The sequence below is a fragment of the Calonectris borealis genome, chromosome 24 (genome assembly GCF_964195595.1).
Source record: "Calonectris borealis chromosome 24, bCalBor7.hap1.2, whole genome shotgun sequence".
In the NCBI taxonomy this organism is placed as follows: Eukaryota; Metazoa; Chordata; class Aves; order Procellariiformes; family Procellariidae; genus Calonectris; species Calonectris borealis.
The window spans coordinates 7074491-7088428 of NC_134335.1; the positions used below are offsets into that span (position 1 = coordinate 7074491).

Sequence of the window (13938 nt, forward strand, 5' to 3'; positions counted from 1 at the left end):
GGAATGCTTTGGAGCACTGGCTTTCCCTGGGCTTTGGGGATAGGTGAGAAACATGAGCAGGCAGGCAGGCTGGTAATACATACAGCATTGCACATATACATTCTGTCAATGACTTCTTGAGTACCCTGAAGAGCAAACAGACGGAGATGTCTATTAGGTCAGTTATGGCTCTCGCAGGGAGGCTGCGTGTCCTGGCACTCGGCACGGTGCTGTGACCCCATCACTGGGGCACCGGGCAAGGTCTGCTCCCAGCTCTGCCACCGTCCTCGTGTGAGACACTTCACCTCCTCGAGCTTTGGCTACTCTACCACTTTCTCTCTCTCTCTCTCTCCATGGACAAAAGATGGAGCCCAGGTTTCCGATTTAGACACTTCAATAACTAAATTAGGTCTGATAAACACCAGCTCCAGAGACACAAATTTTCTGGAGTAAGGTCGTTATTGTTTTATAGTGACCAGGATTATGATTGCCACTACTACGGAGCTGCTTTGTTTTCCTTTTTAGCTAAATTTAATTTAGAGGCAAAGTTCATGCTTTATCTGCAGGTATGAGAGGGGAGGGAGAGAGTGGGACAATATGATGCCTTAGAGAAGAAAACCATTTATTTTGTCACATTTTTTTACATCATCCTCTTCATACAACAGTTTCATTGTAACACTTAATACATTTTTTAAAAAACACCAAGGTTACTTGCAAAATTATATATATTTTAATATCCAAAAAGTACATTGCATATATATAGTAGCAAAAGCCCCATTTCCATGGGTAATTTCTTCATACTTAAATTTTGCGATTATTGCAGTAATGTTACTTATAAACATCCCGAAAGCACTAAGACCTAGACTGATTAGCTTGATCTCATTTTTCCGTTTTGTTAAATAATGGCATCAGTGCTTCTGTTTAAAGTTATGAGCAGACTATAATGTTCTGGTTTCAGGCTCTCATCCTGCAATCGGATGCACATGGACCAAATCTTGCACCCACACAGAGTCCCAGAGGTTATGTCTAGACTAGATATTTGTGATCCTGTTAATTGGTTGCCAGTTAATACAAGTTAGCTAATAGGTTGTACATGTAAGTCTCACCCCCCCTATAGACATCTGTTCTAAAACACAAATGCTTGTGGTTTACCCTTCTGTTTATGGCACCAAACCACCATTTGTGGATCATCAAATTAACATGTGCAAAATTAGAGATGGCTGAGAATTTTTGAATGTTTAAAATTTAAATGAAAACCCCTAGCGAAAGTTTTCGAAAGGATGTTATGAGAAGCATTTGATAATTCTCTCTATGAAGTGGTTAAGATCTTTCCAAAGTTCAAGATTTTGGTGAAAAATAATCAGAAAATATTTAAATAGTTGCTTTAAAATGCTGGTGCATGTTTTCAATCAGCTTCAATGCAAACATGTTAGCTAAGTGGAGTTAATTTGCAGATGACTATGACAGGCTAATACAAGAAAAAACTCTACTCTAGACAAACGCAGGGAACTCTGGAAGGTTTCTGGCTACTTTGGGGATCAATTATGGATCCAATTGCAGGACCAAGGCTATCTCCAACAGATACATTACTCACGTCTTATTTTTTAATTTTTTTAGCAAAAAGTACAAAGCTACAGCCCAAATGTACAGATTGAAAAGATGTACAAATTACATTAAAAAAACAAAAACAACCCACAAACAACTGAGCTGATAGTAAAAAACAAACCTGCATTTGTGACCGAGGTCAACTCGTTTTATTTAATCTTTCTTTTAAAACTGTGAGATATAGGGAAAAATAACTCTGCATAATTTATACAGTAATTTGCCTTCTGATTTGTTGACCCTTTGGATGACGGTCTGACAAACGCACAGCGTTCGCGAATCGGTAGCATTTAGCGATCCCTAAGACTCTGGCAGAGCTCAGGGGCCTGCTGTCATTTATTTTACTTCACTTTTGCTTTCAAGGAATGTCTGTGCTTGACATTAGGTTACTTTTTGTTCTGGTTTCTGATGTTTCTGGAGTTAATACACAGTTTAATGAAGTTGTACACTCTAGAAAAGTTCCTTCAATGCCCTTTACTTCTTAAAATATACATGTACATATATATATATGAATATATATATATTTAATTTCCAGTTGGGTGAAAATCCTCATCTGCCTTAAAGCTAAGATTCCAGTTGCGGTCCCCTGCAGCCCAACGTCCTCCACTTAATGGTCAAATTGCCTACCCTCTCCACAGTGAGAAAAAAACCCATGCAGTCACCTTTTCCTACGACCCACAGTTGGATCTATGTCTTGTCAAAAGCCTTTGAATCCTTAAAAATTTCTCTCATCAAAAAGCTAATAATCATTCCAGGTAATGGTGAACAATCTTCATAGTCAATTCCTACAGAGGACATAAGCGTTAAAAACCAGAGAAAATGCAGAGTACTGGCCCAAAGAAGCATCCATCTCTCAGTTCAAGACACAAGAGGCAAAGTTACAAAAGTAAAAGGTTTGATCCAGGAATAACCAATATCCAGTTTTAATTCTTCCCCAGAAAGGCCACAATTATCCATTAAGGGTCCCCCAAAAAACCATAAAAATCCCAGAAGTAAAGAAAAAGTCCAACCAGACTGATAAAGGCCACTTGAAGATAAAAGCATCTAGTAATAGCTGCCCAAGTGTGGTGATACGTGGGCGTTGGGGTGGCGAGGGACATTGGGGTTTGGATAAATGCTTCCTGCAGGGGAGGTCCAATAAGGTGAGGCTGCTCCAAAGAAACTGGATGATGTGACAGGCATAGAAGAAGGGTGCGGGGGTACAAAGTTCACCTTCTGCTGATGGGCATGGTAAGACGGCATGTAGGAGAGATCTGATGGATACTTGTACATTGACGATTCAGTGGGATGAGGCTGAAGAGCCTGGGCAATGCCATGAAAGTCAAATTTGTAGGCATACCTTTTGCCATGCACTTTGGTCATAATGTTCTTATCGTAGTAGTATCGGAGGGCTCGGCTCAGCTTGTCATAATTCATGTTGGGCTTGCTTTTGCGTTCTCCCCAGCGCCGCGCCACTTCATCAGGGTCCGTCATCTTGAATTCCCCATTGGTCCCTTCCCACGTGATACAGCTGGCGTTGGAACTGTCCGACAGCAACTCAAGGAGGAACTGCCACAGTTGGATCTGCCCGCTCCCTGCGAGAAGCAAGCCAAAGAGGAAAGGAAATGACATTGTGTTTCCTGCTTAAAAGCAAAGACAAAGGCAGGAAACAGAAGGACTATCTCGATCTTTACTGGGAACTGCTCCTTCAAACCTTAGAAAGTCTTACATAGGAATGGATAAACTGTTCCCAGCAAACAAGTTAGTCAACCCTTTGTTCTGTTCATGAGTTTGAGGTCAGATTAGATTTCATAATGGTCGCCTTTGGCCTTAAAATCTTCAGGCTATTCATAAACAGGCTTTTTCCCGAGCGCACTCTTCTGCAAAATTTTTCACTGAATAGTTAACGCAGTATATTTCAACTCTCAGTTGCTTACTGTTTACCATGGATATGGTTTTGGATACCTACAGTTTTCTTTCCAGTTGGTGATCTGAGTTACGTAAGATTATTTCTTCCCCAGACTAGATGACTCCTAGTTTTATTGGGTGTGGTTATACTAATAGTAAAGAGCCTTATGAGGATGTTTCCTTACAAGCATTCAACGTATACAAGTTTGTTTAGTTCAAGCAAGATTTACTCCATGTCTTATTCCCCAAAGTCAGGGATTCTTTTCTGCAGATGACATGCTACAGACAGTTACTATGCGGTGACTTTCAGAGATGTTTTGTGCCTTCCGTTCAGCTAATCCATAGCAGACAGTGAAAAACAAACCTGTACTGCAAATCTGAGAGACCAGCATTTAAGTCCCCTATAAAACTCTTCTTAGGGAATACTGGTTTTGGGTAAGAACATTCAGGATGGTGATTTTGTCCTGACAAAGATGATGTTGCACCACTTTCCTCACTTTTCTGTAAGGATTTTTGCAAAAGCCCTTGTGAGAGCGCAGCTACTAAGGTCAACAGCTACCCCAATGGTAGAGGACAACAGCTACTCATCCAGTACAGACTGGAGCAGTAGATCAGAAGGAAAGCTAACCGCTTTGATAATGGTGGTCTGAAATTTAAAGATGAACTCACCTGGATTGGCAAGACGGCTACTAGTGGGCCCCAGGATTTGATAGGGATCTAAAAAAAAACCACCCAACAAAAGCTATTTTAAAAAATGTTTCATCAAAAAGAAACAACAGCTCATTATTGTTTAATCTAGAAACCAGTTCAAATTTTCATTTTCTTTCTTTACTGTTACTGCCTATTCTCCTAGGGCCTGGAACAGACCTGATGTGTTCCTTATTTCTTTTTTAGCAAACAACCACCAATTATTTATAGAATCCAGTGTTTCTGGCATTGGTTTCAGACTTGCCTACTTTCAACGTCCACAGTCTCTTTGGACATACCTTAGGCTTATGTGTCAACTAGAAAACATGAAACGTGATGAAAAAAAGTGGGGTAGTAGAACAGTAACAAATCAGGAGCAAATCTATTTCTTCTAATAAAAAGAACTGGACAGCAGATGAGATTTTCAAATTCACTTGTTAGCAGTTGAGCTTGCTTCCCTCTGAGGTCAATGAAATGTTCACCCAACTCTCCCTTACTGAAGCAAACAGAGCATTAGACAAATGAGAGTAATAGGAGTTTTGTCACTGGCTCCAATGAGGCTGAGTGTTTCTTGAAAACCCCACAATGCATTCATTAGGAATGAATTCCTTCCCTTTTTGTGGGGCCTCCTCAGCCCTAATCTCTACACTTCTCCTTTGCTTCTCTCTGGTTTTGGTGATTTGGATCTATAGCATTTGCTCGTGGATTGAATCGATGCCAAAAGAACCAACCCCCTAAAAAAAAAAAGGGATAGAAAGCAGCTGTGCAAAGCGGAGAAGGTGGTATTTAGCTTTTCAAAGGCCCCTTGGGAAACTAGCAGGAAACACTACTGCTTGCTGCCCAACAGGGTTTGCTTTTCTTATTTGGTTTTCTTTGACGCAGGGGAAGCCCTGTTGATTCTGTTTGGAGACACTTCCATTGAACATCACTGCAGCAGAGGTGAAGAGGTAACGAGCAGACACTCCACTGCTGCAGCATAAACAGCTCCGTGCCCCGAACTGCTCCACGACCTATTACAGGGCATGTCGTGATGCTTCAAAGGAGATGCAACTGATGCTAGGCACTGCATGTGACTCAGCTGAAACAAGGATGTTTCTTTTGAATGGGGAAGGACAATGCAGTAAAACAGAAATGGTTTGGAACAATTGCTGTCACTGCTTGGTCACAGTTGACTCATTATTCTGAGACTTCCCTGTAAGGCTCTGCCTGTTTGTCCTGTGCCCTGGTGCTGCCTGACGCATTTATTCACCCAATCTAATTACTTAGCAAATGCAGTGGGGACAAAATCAACCGTTACCTGGCTGGGGCCGTTGCTGTTCTGTTGTCTTATTCACATTTTGCGTCCCTGCAACAGGAGGGCCTGTAAAGACAGAGAAAGATCTTATATGTACTAGAACAGAAGAGGAGGAATGAACAGAGAACAAGGCAAGTACAAGATACATTGAACAGGAATAATAGTGACTGGGATGGGAAAAATTTTCTAATCCTAAGAGCTGATATCTTTGAAATTGCACTATAAAATTAAGAGATTTCACGAGAAATTAAAGATTTCACGAGAAATTAAAGATTTCACTGTAAAATGAACATATGCAGATGAGGCAAGGAAAAATATTATGTAGATACTTTATTGATTTTCTGTCTTTTATTGCAACGTAACTTCCATTCTAGTTTACGTCCATGTTTTGAACAGAAAATTGGATTTTTTTAAATGCATGAATTCTGACCTTCTTCCATATTGGAACTTTTTTCAATATCTTTTGGAAATACAAATTCTTTTTTAAAGCAACCTTTTTATGCAAAAACTTTTGGGTTTATCAAATCAAATATTTTGTTGAAAATATCGCAGCCATTTCTATAAATCACTTCAACATTAACATCTGTTCCACCTCTTCATATAATTTCTCATAACAGAAAATTATAACTCAAAGAATAGTCTTCACATTTAGAGTGCGCATAGCTCAGAAATCTGCAAAGCAAAGGAAGTATGATCTGACAGCCACGTTCTGCCACATTTATTTGCACCCGGTAGTCTTTTGTTGAGAGTCAAATGTGCCCATCTTGCACTGCTGCACAGGGATATGCCCCAGCAGTGGAAGCAGGGGAGAGCGTAGCTCAGTATCAGCTGGTTATGTTAGCTAGAATACAGCCTTTAGGGACAGGGAATTGCTATTTCTAATGAGATGTCACCCAGAGTGTACTGTGAATTCAAGGATACTATAAAACCAGTGAGAAACAAGAACAGTTGTAGTAGGGGCCCTATCTGCCTGCTAGACTTTGTGTAGAATCTTAGTTTGTGAAAAGTAGCAAAAAACTCTCAGAATTTGCCCAAGCTGTCTATATCTGTCCCTAAAATATTACACCGGACTACAGGAAGGTGGTTAACATGGGGTCTACGTACGGAGGATCTGCTCCTGGCCCCTTAAGCAAATCCTGAAAGTATTAGAGGTTCGTGCTGTCATCTTCAATACATGATTCAATAATAAAAATATTTGTGTCAATTTCTATTTCTTTTCATTACATAATTTTAGCTCTTATCTTACTGGCTATCCCCAAACCTTCCGCCCTTCTGATGCTCATAATACAAGCCAGCCATGCCCGTCTTCTCCCACAGTCTCATTTTGATCTTCCATTGCAGAATTTGTGATTCCCATTGGGACAACTTACTTTTGGGGAGGCCAGAATTCATATTACTGCCCCATCCTGTTCTCCTGACTGCATCATAGGAGGGATCTAATGACAAAAGACAACAGGCACAGAGGGGTTGAAATCAACTCTTCCCAAAAAACCTTGCGAGAATCTACCTTTGTATCTTGGTTCCAACAGGCTTGGTATTAGGCAGATCTATTATTTTTCCTCTCCTGTATCTCCTGCGCTCCCTTGGCCCTCTCACAGAGGCAACAGGCTGTGCCTACAGCGGTTGGGACTAGCTGTTTGGGCAACGCTCGAGCCTGACGCATTCTGATCATGAAGTATGGTCACTGCACTCAATGGAGTTTAGAGTGCGACTCGTCCCATCCAAAAGGAACCCCCCTTTCTCTTATCCCAAGATGACAGAAGACCACGGGCAGAAAAGGAGGATGAGATGAACCCTTTTGTTATTTCACAGAAAATAAATGGGGACTTTAAAACCCAGAGAGGCCAAGGGGAAAAGGGGAAAAAGCATCCTCTCAAGTGAAATTCAAAATGCCCCTCTGACCATGCTGCTGGAAAGGAGCGAGCACTGCCCCGTGCCCCGTTGGGCTGCACAGCGCAGCGGGGCTGCGCAGCTCCCTGCGGAAACATCCCAGGCACTTGCACATTCCTCCCGGCGCTGGGAAAGCCGCTGCAGCTTTGAAATTACAGCCTTCTAGTTATTGGCATGAAAAGGAAAACAGAGAAGGGACGGGAGAGGGAAGGGGAGGGGAAGAGAGGGAGAGAAAGAGGAGGAGGGAAGAAAGAGGAATGGGGGAAAATAGAGCTCATGTAATCTGCCTATTTTTATTTTTATTTTACTTATTTGTTTTTTCCCTTTTTACTAGAAACCGCAAACCCCACTGCAAATAGATGAGACTGAAAAACAAACCGCTACGGTTTCAGCCTGGTACAAAGAGTGCGACAGGACATCTCTGAATGAGGGAGGCGGCAGCCCCCGCCGTGCTGTCCCCAGAAGGGAGCCCTGTCCCCGCTCCCATGGCCGGGCAAGGAGCAGCAGGGCTGGAAACTGGCTTGCAGCCTGGTGCTGCCGGGGAATTGCATCCCCGAGCTCAGTCCTCAGCAGTTGTCGTCCTTGTAAATAAGATGCTATTTGCACGGGTGGCATTTTCCTTGCTGGAAACCTGTCGTGCAAATCCTAACTTCATCTGAGTGCACCCGGAGCTTGGGCTGCTGCTCTATCAGTGACTGAAATCAGGAGAGCAGAGATGAGGTCTGAAGTAACCCCTGGCTTTTCCCATGTCCACTTTGCAGCTAGTCTCTGACTTTCATTTCTCCCCTGGGATATCCTTCAGAAGAATTACAACTAGAGCTATTAGAGCAATGCTTTGGGAAATATTTTGAAAAAACATAAGAGTTCTGCATTGAGAGAGAAAGGCAAAACCTCAGAAATTTCCACCAATCGAGATGCTAATGTACATTTTGGTTAGCTCAATCAGAAACAGTTTTGCCATTATGTAATTTTAATGGAAATGTCACTTACATGGTGATCCTGTTAAAAAGAAAGGTAGCAATTAATTTTCCCACAGAAAAATTCTTTTCAAATTGGGGAAAAAATTCCTTTCCAAAAAATAGCAGAACTCATTGAACATTTTCAATTTTCTCTGATTCTTTTGGGTCAGATAATTGACCGATGTGAATCAATTGCTACAAATGGGTTGGTTGATTCAGATGCATCAGCATGTTTTGAATAAACAAATAGGCCATCATCTGGATAGATGATCCTCCTCCTCCTCCTCCTCCAGATGGAGAAACTTTGTCACAGAGGAAGAGCCTGCTTTGCTCACAATGTCACAGAAAGAGTGTAAAATGCATCTCCTGAGGGTTTTTTTAACCAATAAGTGACACTATTACAATCAGATGTGCTGACCAGGCAGGTATTGCTGTGGCTGCTTGGGCTTTACAGGATCAAGGCGTGGTTCTCCAGATAAGTTTGGCTAAGCCTGGACAAAATTATCGTTTAAAACCTCTCTGAATGGGTTTCCTTGCAGCGTACGTTTTAGGACGTAAAATATCAGCTTGGAAGGACAGTGTGCGTGTGTTTAATCCAGGTTTAATCCAGGTTTAGCACACCTCAGATGAATCCCTTTGCCTCAGTTTCCACTATATAGTATGGATTATGGAGTAAAGTGTGGCCGTATATAGGGGCAGCCGCACTTGTCTTGTTAGGATGAGACTTAGCTCCGAGCGTGACTTTGCAATGGTAAGAATGGTTAAATACAGTAGTTAGCAATACAGGCATTGCTATTGAAACAACGTGTTCACTCAGCTAGTGCAAGTTTCCAACTCTTTCTCTTCCTCTCAAAAAAAAAAGTCCAAATCCACTAAGCTATTTTTGTTTTGTTTTCACAAAAATCCATGCAACGTGAAAGAACCACACCAGCCCTCCCAGCTTCCAGGCCCAGACTCTAAAGCCGAACGTGTTTAAAACAAAATGGAAAAGGCAGAGCCAGGGAACCTATCCAGAGACTCGAGTTTCTGCAAAAACAATACCGTTCCCAGGACCTGACGCCCAGTGGCTCAAAGAGATCCTACAGAACTCCAGCCAGACGGTTAGTTACAGGGAGAGTCTTATCTGTCATTAAAACCACTTGGATTTTACACCAAAACTTGCTGCGCTATGGAAATTCAATTAAAAGACTTGGACTGAGGTCGTCTTCTGGTGTAAATCACCAAATAGCTACAGTGAAGTTAGGGGCAAATTTACACCAGTTAAGGATCAGGTCCCCAAGTCTGTTTTAGACTTAAAAGGCCCAGTGGAACAACAGTCCTATGACAAATGTGTGTTCAATACAAAATGGAATTAAAGAGCAGAAAATAAATCATAGATGCTTTCAAGAAATGTCATTCTGCAGCTGTCTGGTTTATGTCCAGAAATTCCCCAGAATGAATGCATACTCTATTATGAGTGAGGTAAAGGATATTAATAATGCTCTGCACTTTCACAGCACCTTTCAACTAAGGATCTCACAGCTTTGCAAACATTCACACTCACGGCGCGCCTGGGAAGAAGGTTAAATGTAATTTTAGTTATTTACATGCATAAACGCATTTTCCTCAGGCTTTAGCTGCCTTTTCCAGATGAAGTGGCTTTCCCAGAAATCAGGTTGTGTGGAACAGACTGTGTAGCATTAGTCTCTGGACCCTTTCTAACCTTCATCTATACTTTCTCACCCCACATCTCCCTCAGCTCCTACCTCGCCACCCTCTGTGCCATTTGGAAGTTCTCATCCTCTGCTGTGCAACTCCCCTTTCAAAGTCTATTGATTCCGCTGGAATTAGATGTAAATCAGAATTAACACAGTAGTGAAACAGCCTGCTAGGCTGAGAAAGGCTTAGAACATGGCAAAATTAGCAAGATCAAGATTGGGTATTAGGCAGGCTGTCCTGTAAAGTTCAAGAGATGAGCTATATTATCCAAACCTCTAGAGTTTCTTCTTGTCAGACTGTCTGGCGCAACAAAGGAAGGACTTGGTGCAGAGAAGAAACTAAGGAGTGTGTTCCAGGGATCCCCCGGTTGAGATTGTGGGACGTGGAGGAGGAGAACGGCTGCACGTTGTGCTGTGTAAGTCTAGGAGGTATGGCACTGCAGTCGGGAAGATAAGGCAGGCTCCACTGAACCGCCAGTCCACCTTTACAGACCTGCCCCCCTTCATCTCACAGCTTGAGTGCTACTTTGCTCCTGTTCCCCATACTTCTGGATCATATTTAGTCTAAACAGACTAATAGGCTCAAATATTGCTGTGGGCTAGGGGCAGATGGACAGACACGCACAGGCCCATTTACTTAGGAAACCAGGCTTAAAATCCCCAAGCAGATTTCCACACCACAGCGAAGACCATCCCAGATGCCTAGCAGTCCTTTCAGCTTGAATGCAGTCCAATGAACAAGCCATTAGGGAATCTGTGTTTAAGATATGATGTATTAGAGAGCAAACCCTCTCTGATAAGCTTTAAAATGTTCTTAAAATTTTTTTTTAAAAATGGTGTTTTATAAATCTGAAAGCTTGGGACGGAGGGGAGAAGCAAGGAGGGGGGATTTCAACTGAACAATAGGCTCACAGTCCCTGCGCTTCCTGAGCTGCTCGGTGAGTGCTGACAGCCCCTTCATGCTGCTCTCTCCCTAGGACCTTTTTCAGTTAAACCAGATTCAGGCACTATTTGTGCTACCAGCCTTGATAAGGTTTTCCAGGAGAACAATGGGCACTGGGCCAGTAATATCCTCATTTTTCAGGCCTTTTTATTCTAGGATGGATACAGTGGGGCTGGGTCATTTATGCACTAAATGCTTTATAGGCACTATAGGGGAATCTTATTTGAAATGCCGTCTATGCTGGCATAGTGCCCTTAATTGGAAGCAAGGCTGGGAAGGAATAGCATGGCGTATTTATCGTATTCATGGCATCACTGGCAGCAGCGGCAGCTCTTTTCCAGCCAGGCACTGTCTGCTTTATGAACTGCTAGGTCTCACTGTCAAGGTGCGGAGCGACTGCTCTGAACATTAGCTCCCTCTCTCAGACCCGTGGGCAGTGTCATGCCTGGGTTAACTTTTGTAGAAGATGTCTGGGGAAACACACGTGCAGCAAACTCGCAGGGGTGTCTTGATTCCCCAGGCTGGTAGGTGCTAAGCAATAGAAAGAGCCCACCAATCTCTGCCTATTGGAGCTGATACCTCCAAGGAGATTAGGAAGCCAAAGGATGGAAAGTGGCTTGTCCTAAGTCATGGGGGCAGAGCCAGGAAGAAAATAAAGGTAAGTTTCCTAAATCTCAGTGAATTGTCTGACCGTTTACTAACACTGCCTCCATTTCCCTTTGAAGCACACTGACAGTCTCTGACCCAGTCTGACTTGCTGACTCAGCTGGATAATAACAGCAGCAATGACTGTAGTCACTTAGCCATCTTCTGTTGGATTCCTTACCACAGCATCTTGGGGTGCTTTACAACAAAAGGTCGAATGATCCCAGTTCACATGATGGAAAAACTCCCAAACCTGAAATACAGAAGGAACTGCTCCTGAACACCCTATCGTATTTGGTTAGGGAGCACAGGTACTATATTTCCAGACAGGACTTGGCCTTACAGATTTCAATGAAGCAAAGCAGGGGAAGGAGAAGGCTGCAAATTTGAAGCAGGCTATGGGATCCATGGGATTCTCCATGCAGAACACAGTCTGGTTTTTGCAATGAGTCCTTCTGCTTCAGTAGGAAGAAAGGATCCTGGCTTGGTGGCTGGAATTTAAATTAGCTTCTCTAAATGGGGAAAGCAGAACCAGGTGTCCTAAGGGATCCAGACTTGTGATTAATCTAAGTGGTCACTTGGGGTCTATTTTGCGGCAACTACTTTACAGGGAGAGAGAGAAAGGAGGGCATAGGACCTCACCGCTTTTCCTCCCAAAGCGAGGTTGTGTGTGGTGGCTAGGACTGGCACTATTCTGGTATCCTGGAAAAGTCCCAACGTAGGCGCATGGGAACAAAAAACACTACTGCTGCAAACCAAACATGTAAGCAAGGTCTGCCAAGCTGTTGAGCGTCCAGCCCTCACACTCCCGTCATTTAACCTCCTGGAGATCGCATTGAAGAGGTGGGGTTGTGTTTAAAGCCAGTTGGAGAGAAGAAACCTAGACTGTGGGTTTCTGGAGGGGCAAGGAAGCCAAAAACACCTCCAACTCCTCCTAGAAACATTAGACACATTGTTTTAAATGATGGCAGCAAACATAAAGGTTGTAGAGTCTATAAGGTTCTTCCCAGGCCCATTCTGGCTCCAAGTATATGTACTAAATGCTCAATACATACAGTGCAAAACCTTACAACGTCAGCAGCAAAAGATTTGCTTAGATACAGTTTTTCTTAGCACAGAGCTATGAAGGCTCTGGATGCTATCATTTGTCTGCAGGAGGTTTGACAGTGTGTGGCAGAGATGGTGGAACAGGACTAGAAAGCAGAGCAGAGTATGAGGAGTCCTCTGGCCTTTTCAACAGCTACAAGAGGTGGTTCATGAAAATCAGCAATTGGCTTCCCTTAACTTTTAGCCCTATGGCATACACCCAGCTATGAGTTACATGGGTGTCCTAACTGTGTACACTGAGACCTCAAAATCTCACCCACAGTATTATTTGTTTTGCCCTGAATTACTTCTCAATGTACTATTTCTGCTAATTAAAACAATTGCTTAGCACGTATGCCATATGTCATGCTGTATGTCATTCACAGCCGGTATTACCATGACTGTTCTCATGATTACGTAAGACTTTCCAGTGCCTTCAAGCACCAAACTCATTTGTTTCTGCTTCAAGACCACAATGTCCTGCTCCTTGCACTAAAGAATCACCAGTACAGGGATCATATGTGGAATTAAGTAATTCTAAGTCTCTCCACTAAGAGGAAGCAACTAGCTGAGTGCCAAATAATTTCAAAATAACTTCTACTCTACATTATCAGACTACTTGATTATTTCACAACTTAAAAAAAAATAAATTGTCAAACATCTCTACATTACTATTAACCTGTTTTACAGATGAGGAACTAACACAAAGACCGAAGTCCAGGCTTGGAACAACATTGGGTTTTGACTTGAAGTCAGCTCAAACCAGGTGAGAAGGTACTGACTGCTGGATTTACATAAGAAATCTGTTGCAGAGCATGGATGTGAAGAACAGGTTTAACTTGGGAAATCTCTGAAAGTAGCTGAGAGCCCAGTTATGCATTGCTGTCCTTATGGAAATACAGATCAGAGCAATCAAACATTTCCGATTTAACTCCTATTCTAAGATCCAGTGTTGGATTAAAGTACTGTGGCTGAAGCCCACTTATTTCCAGCGTCAGACAGTATCTGGAGCTTAACATAGTGCATGCACAGAACTGGGATTCAGGATTTTCAAAGGGCGCTCATTCAGCTTGCACAGACAGGGATGTGCTTAGGGTAGTCCTGGTCTCTTCCGAAGGAGGTCACTCCAGCTTGAGATCTGCGATCCCTCTCCCTCATTAGCCTTAGCCTGGCAGGGTGACATGAAGGAGCTCCTACGCACCGCAGCTCTAGAGCCTGGAGCTCTGCTCCCCACTCGGAGGAGGGCTCTGGCCTCCAAAATTTGGAGTC

General features: G+C 42.9%; 1 protein-coding gene across 7 annotated transcripts in view; it reads right to left on the minus strand.

Moving 5' to 3' along the window:
• Positions 1-580: 580 nt before the first annotated feature.
• Positions 581-13938, minus strand: part of FLI1 (Fli-1 proto-oncogene, ETS transcription factor) — an 89147-nt gene continuing 75789 nt past the window's right edge. For 5 of the 7 annotated variants that reach the window (XM_075173072.1, XM_075173071.1, XM_075173077.1 and 2 more), the window contains 4 exons: positions 6820-6885; positions 5453-5515; positions 4138-4185; positions 581-3155 (listed from right to left, as the gene is read on the minus strand). In XM_075173072.1, the coding sequence (XP_075029173.1) occupies positions 2626-3155; positions 4138-4185; positions 5453-5515; positions 6820-6885 (707 nt within the window). In that variant the 3' untranslated portion in view covers positions 581-2625. The remainder of the gene's footprint in view (positions 3156-4137; positions 4186-5452; positions 5516-6819; positions 6886-13938) is intronic. The other 2 variants (XM_075173075.1, XM_075173074.1) reach the window with 1 other exon arrangement.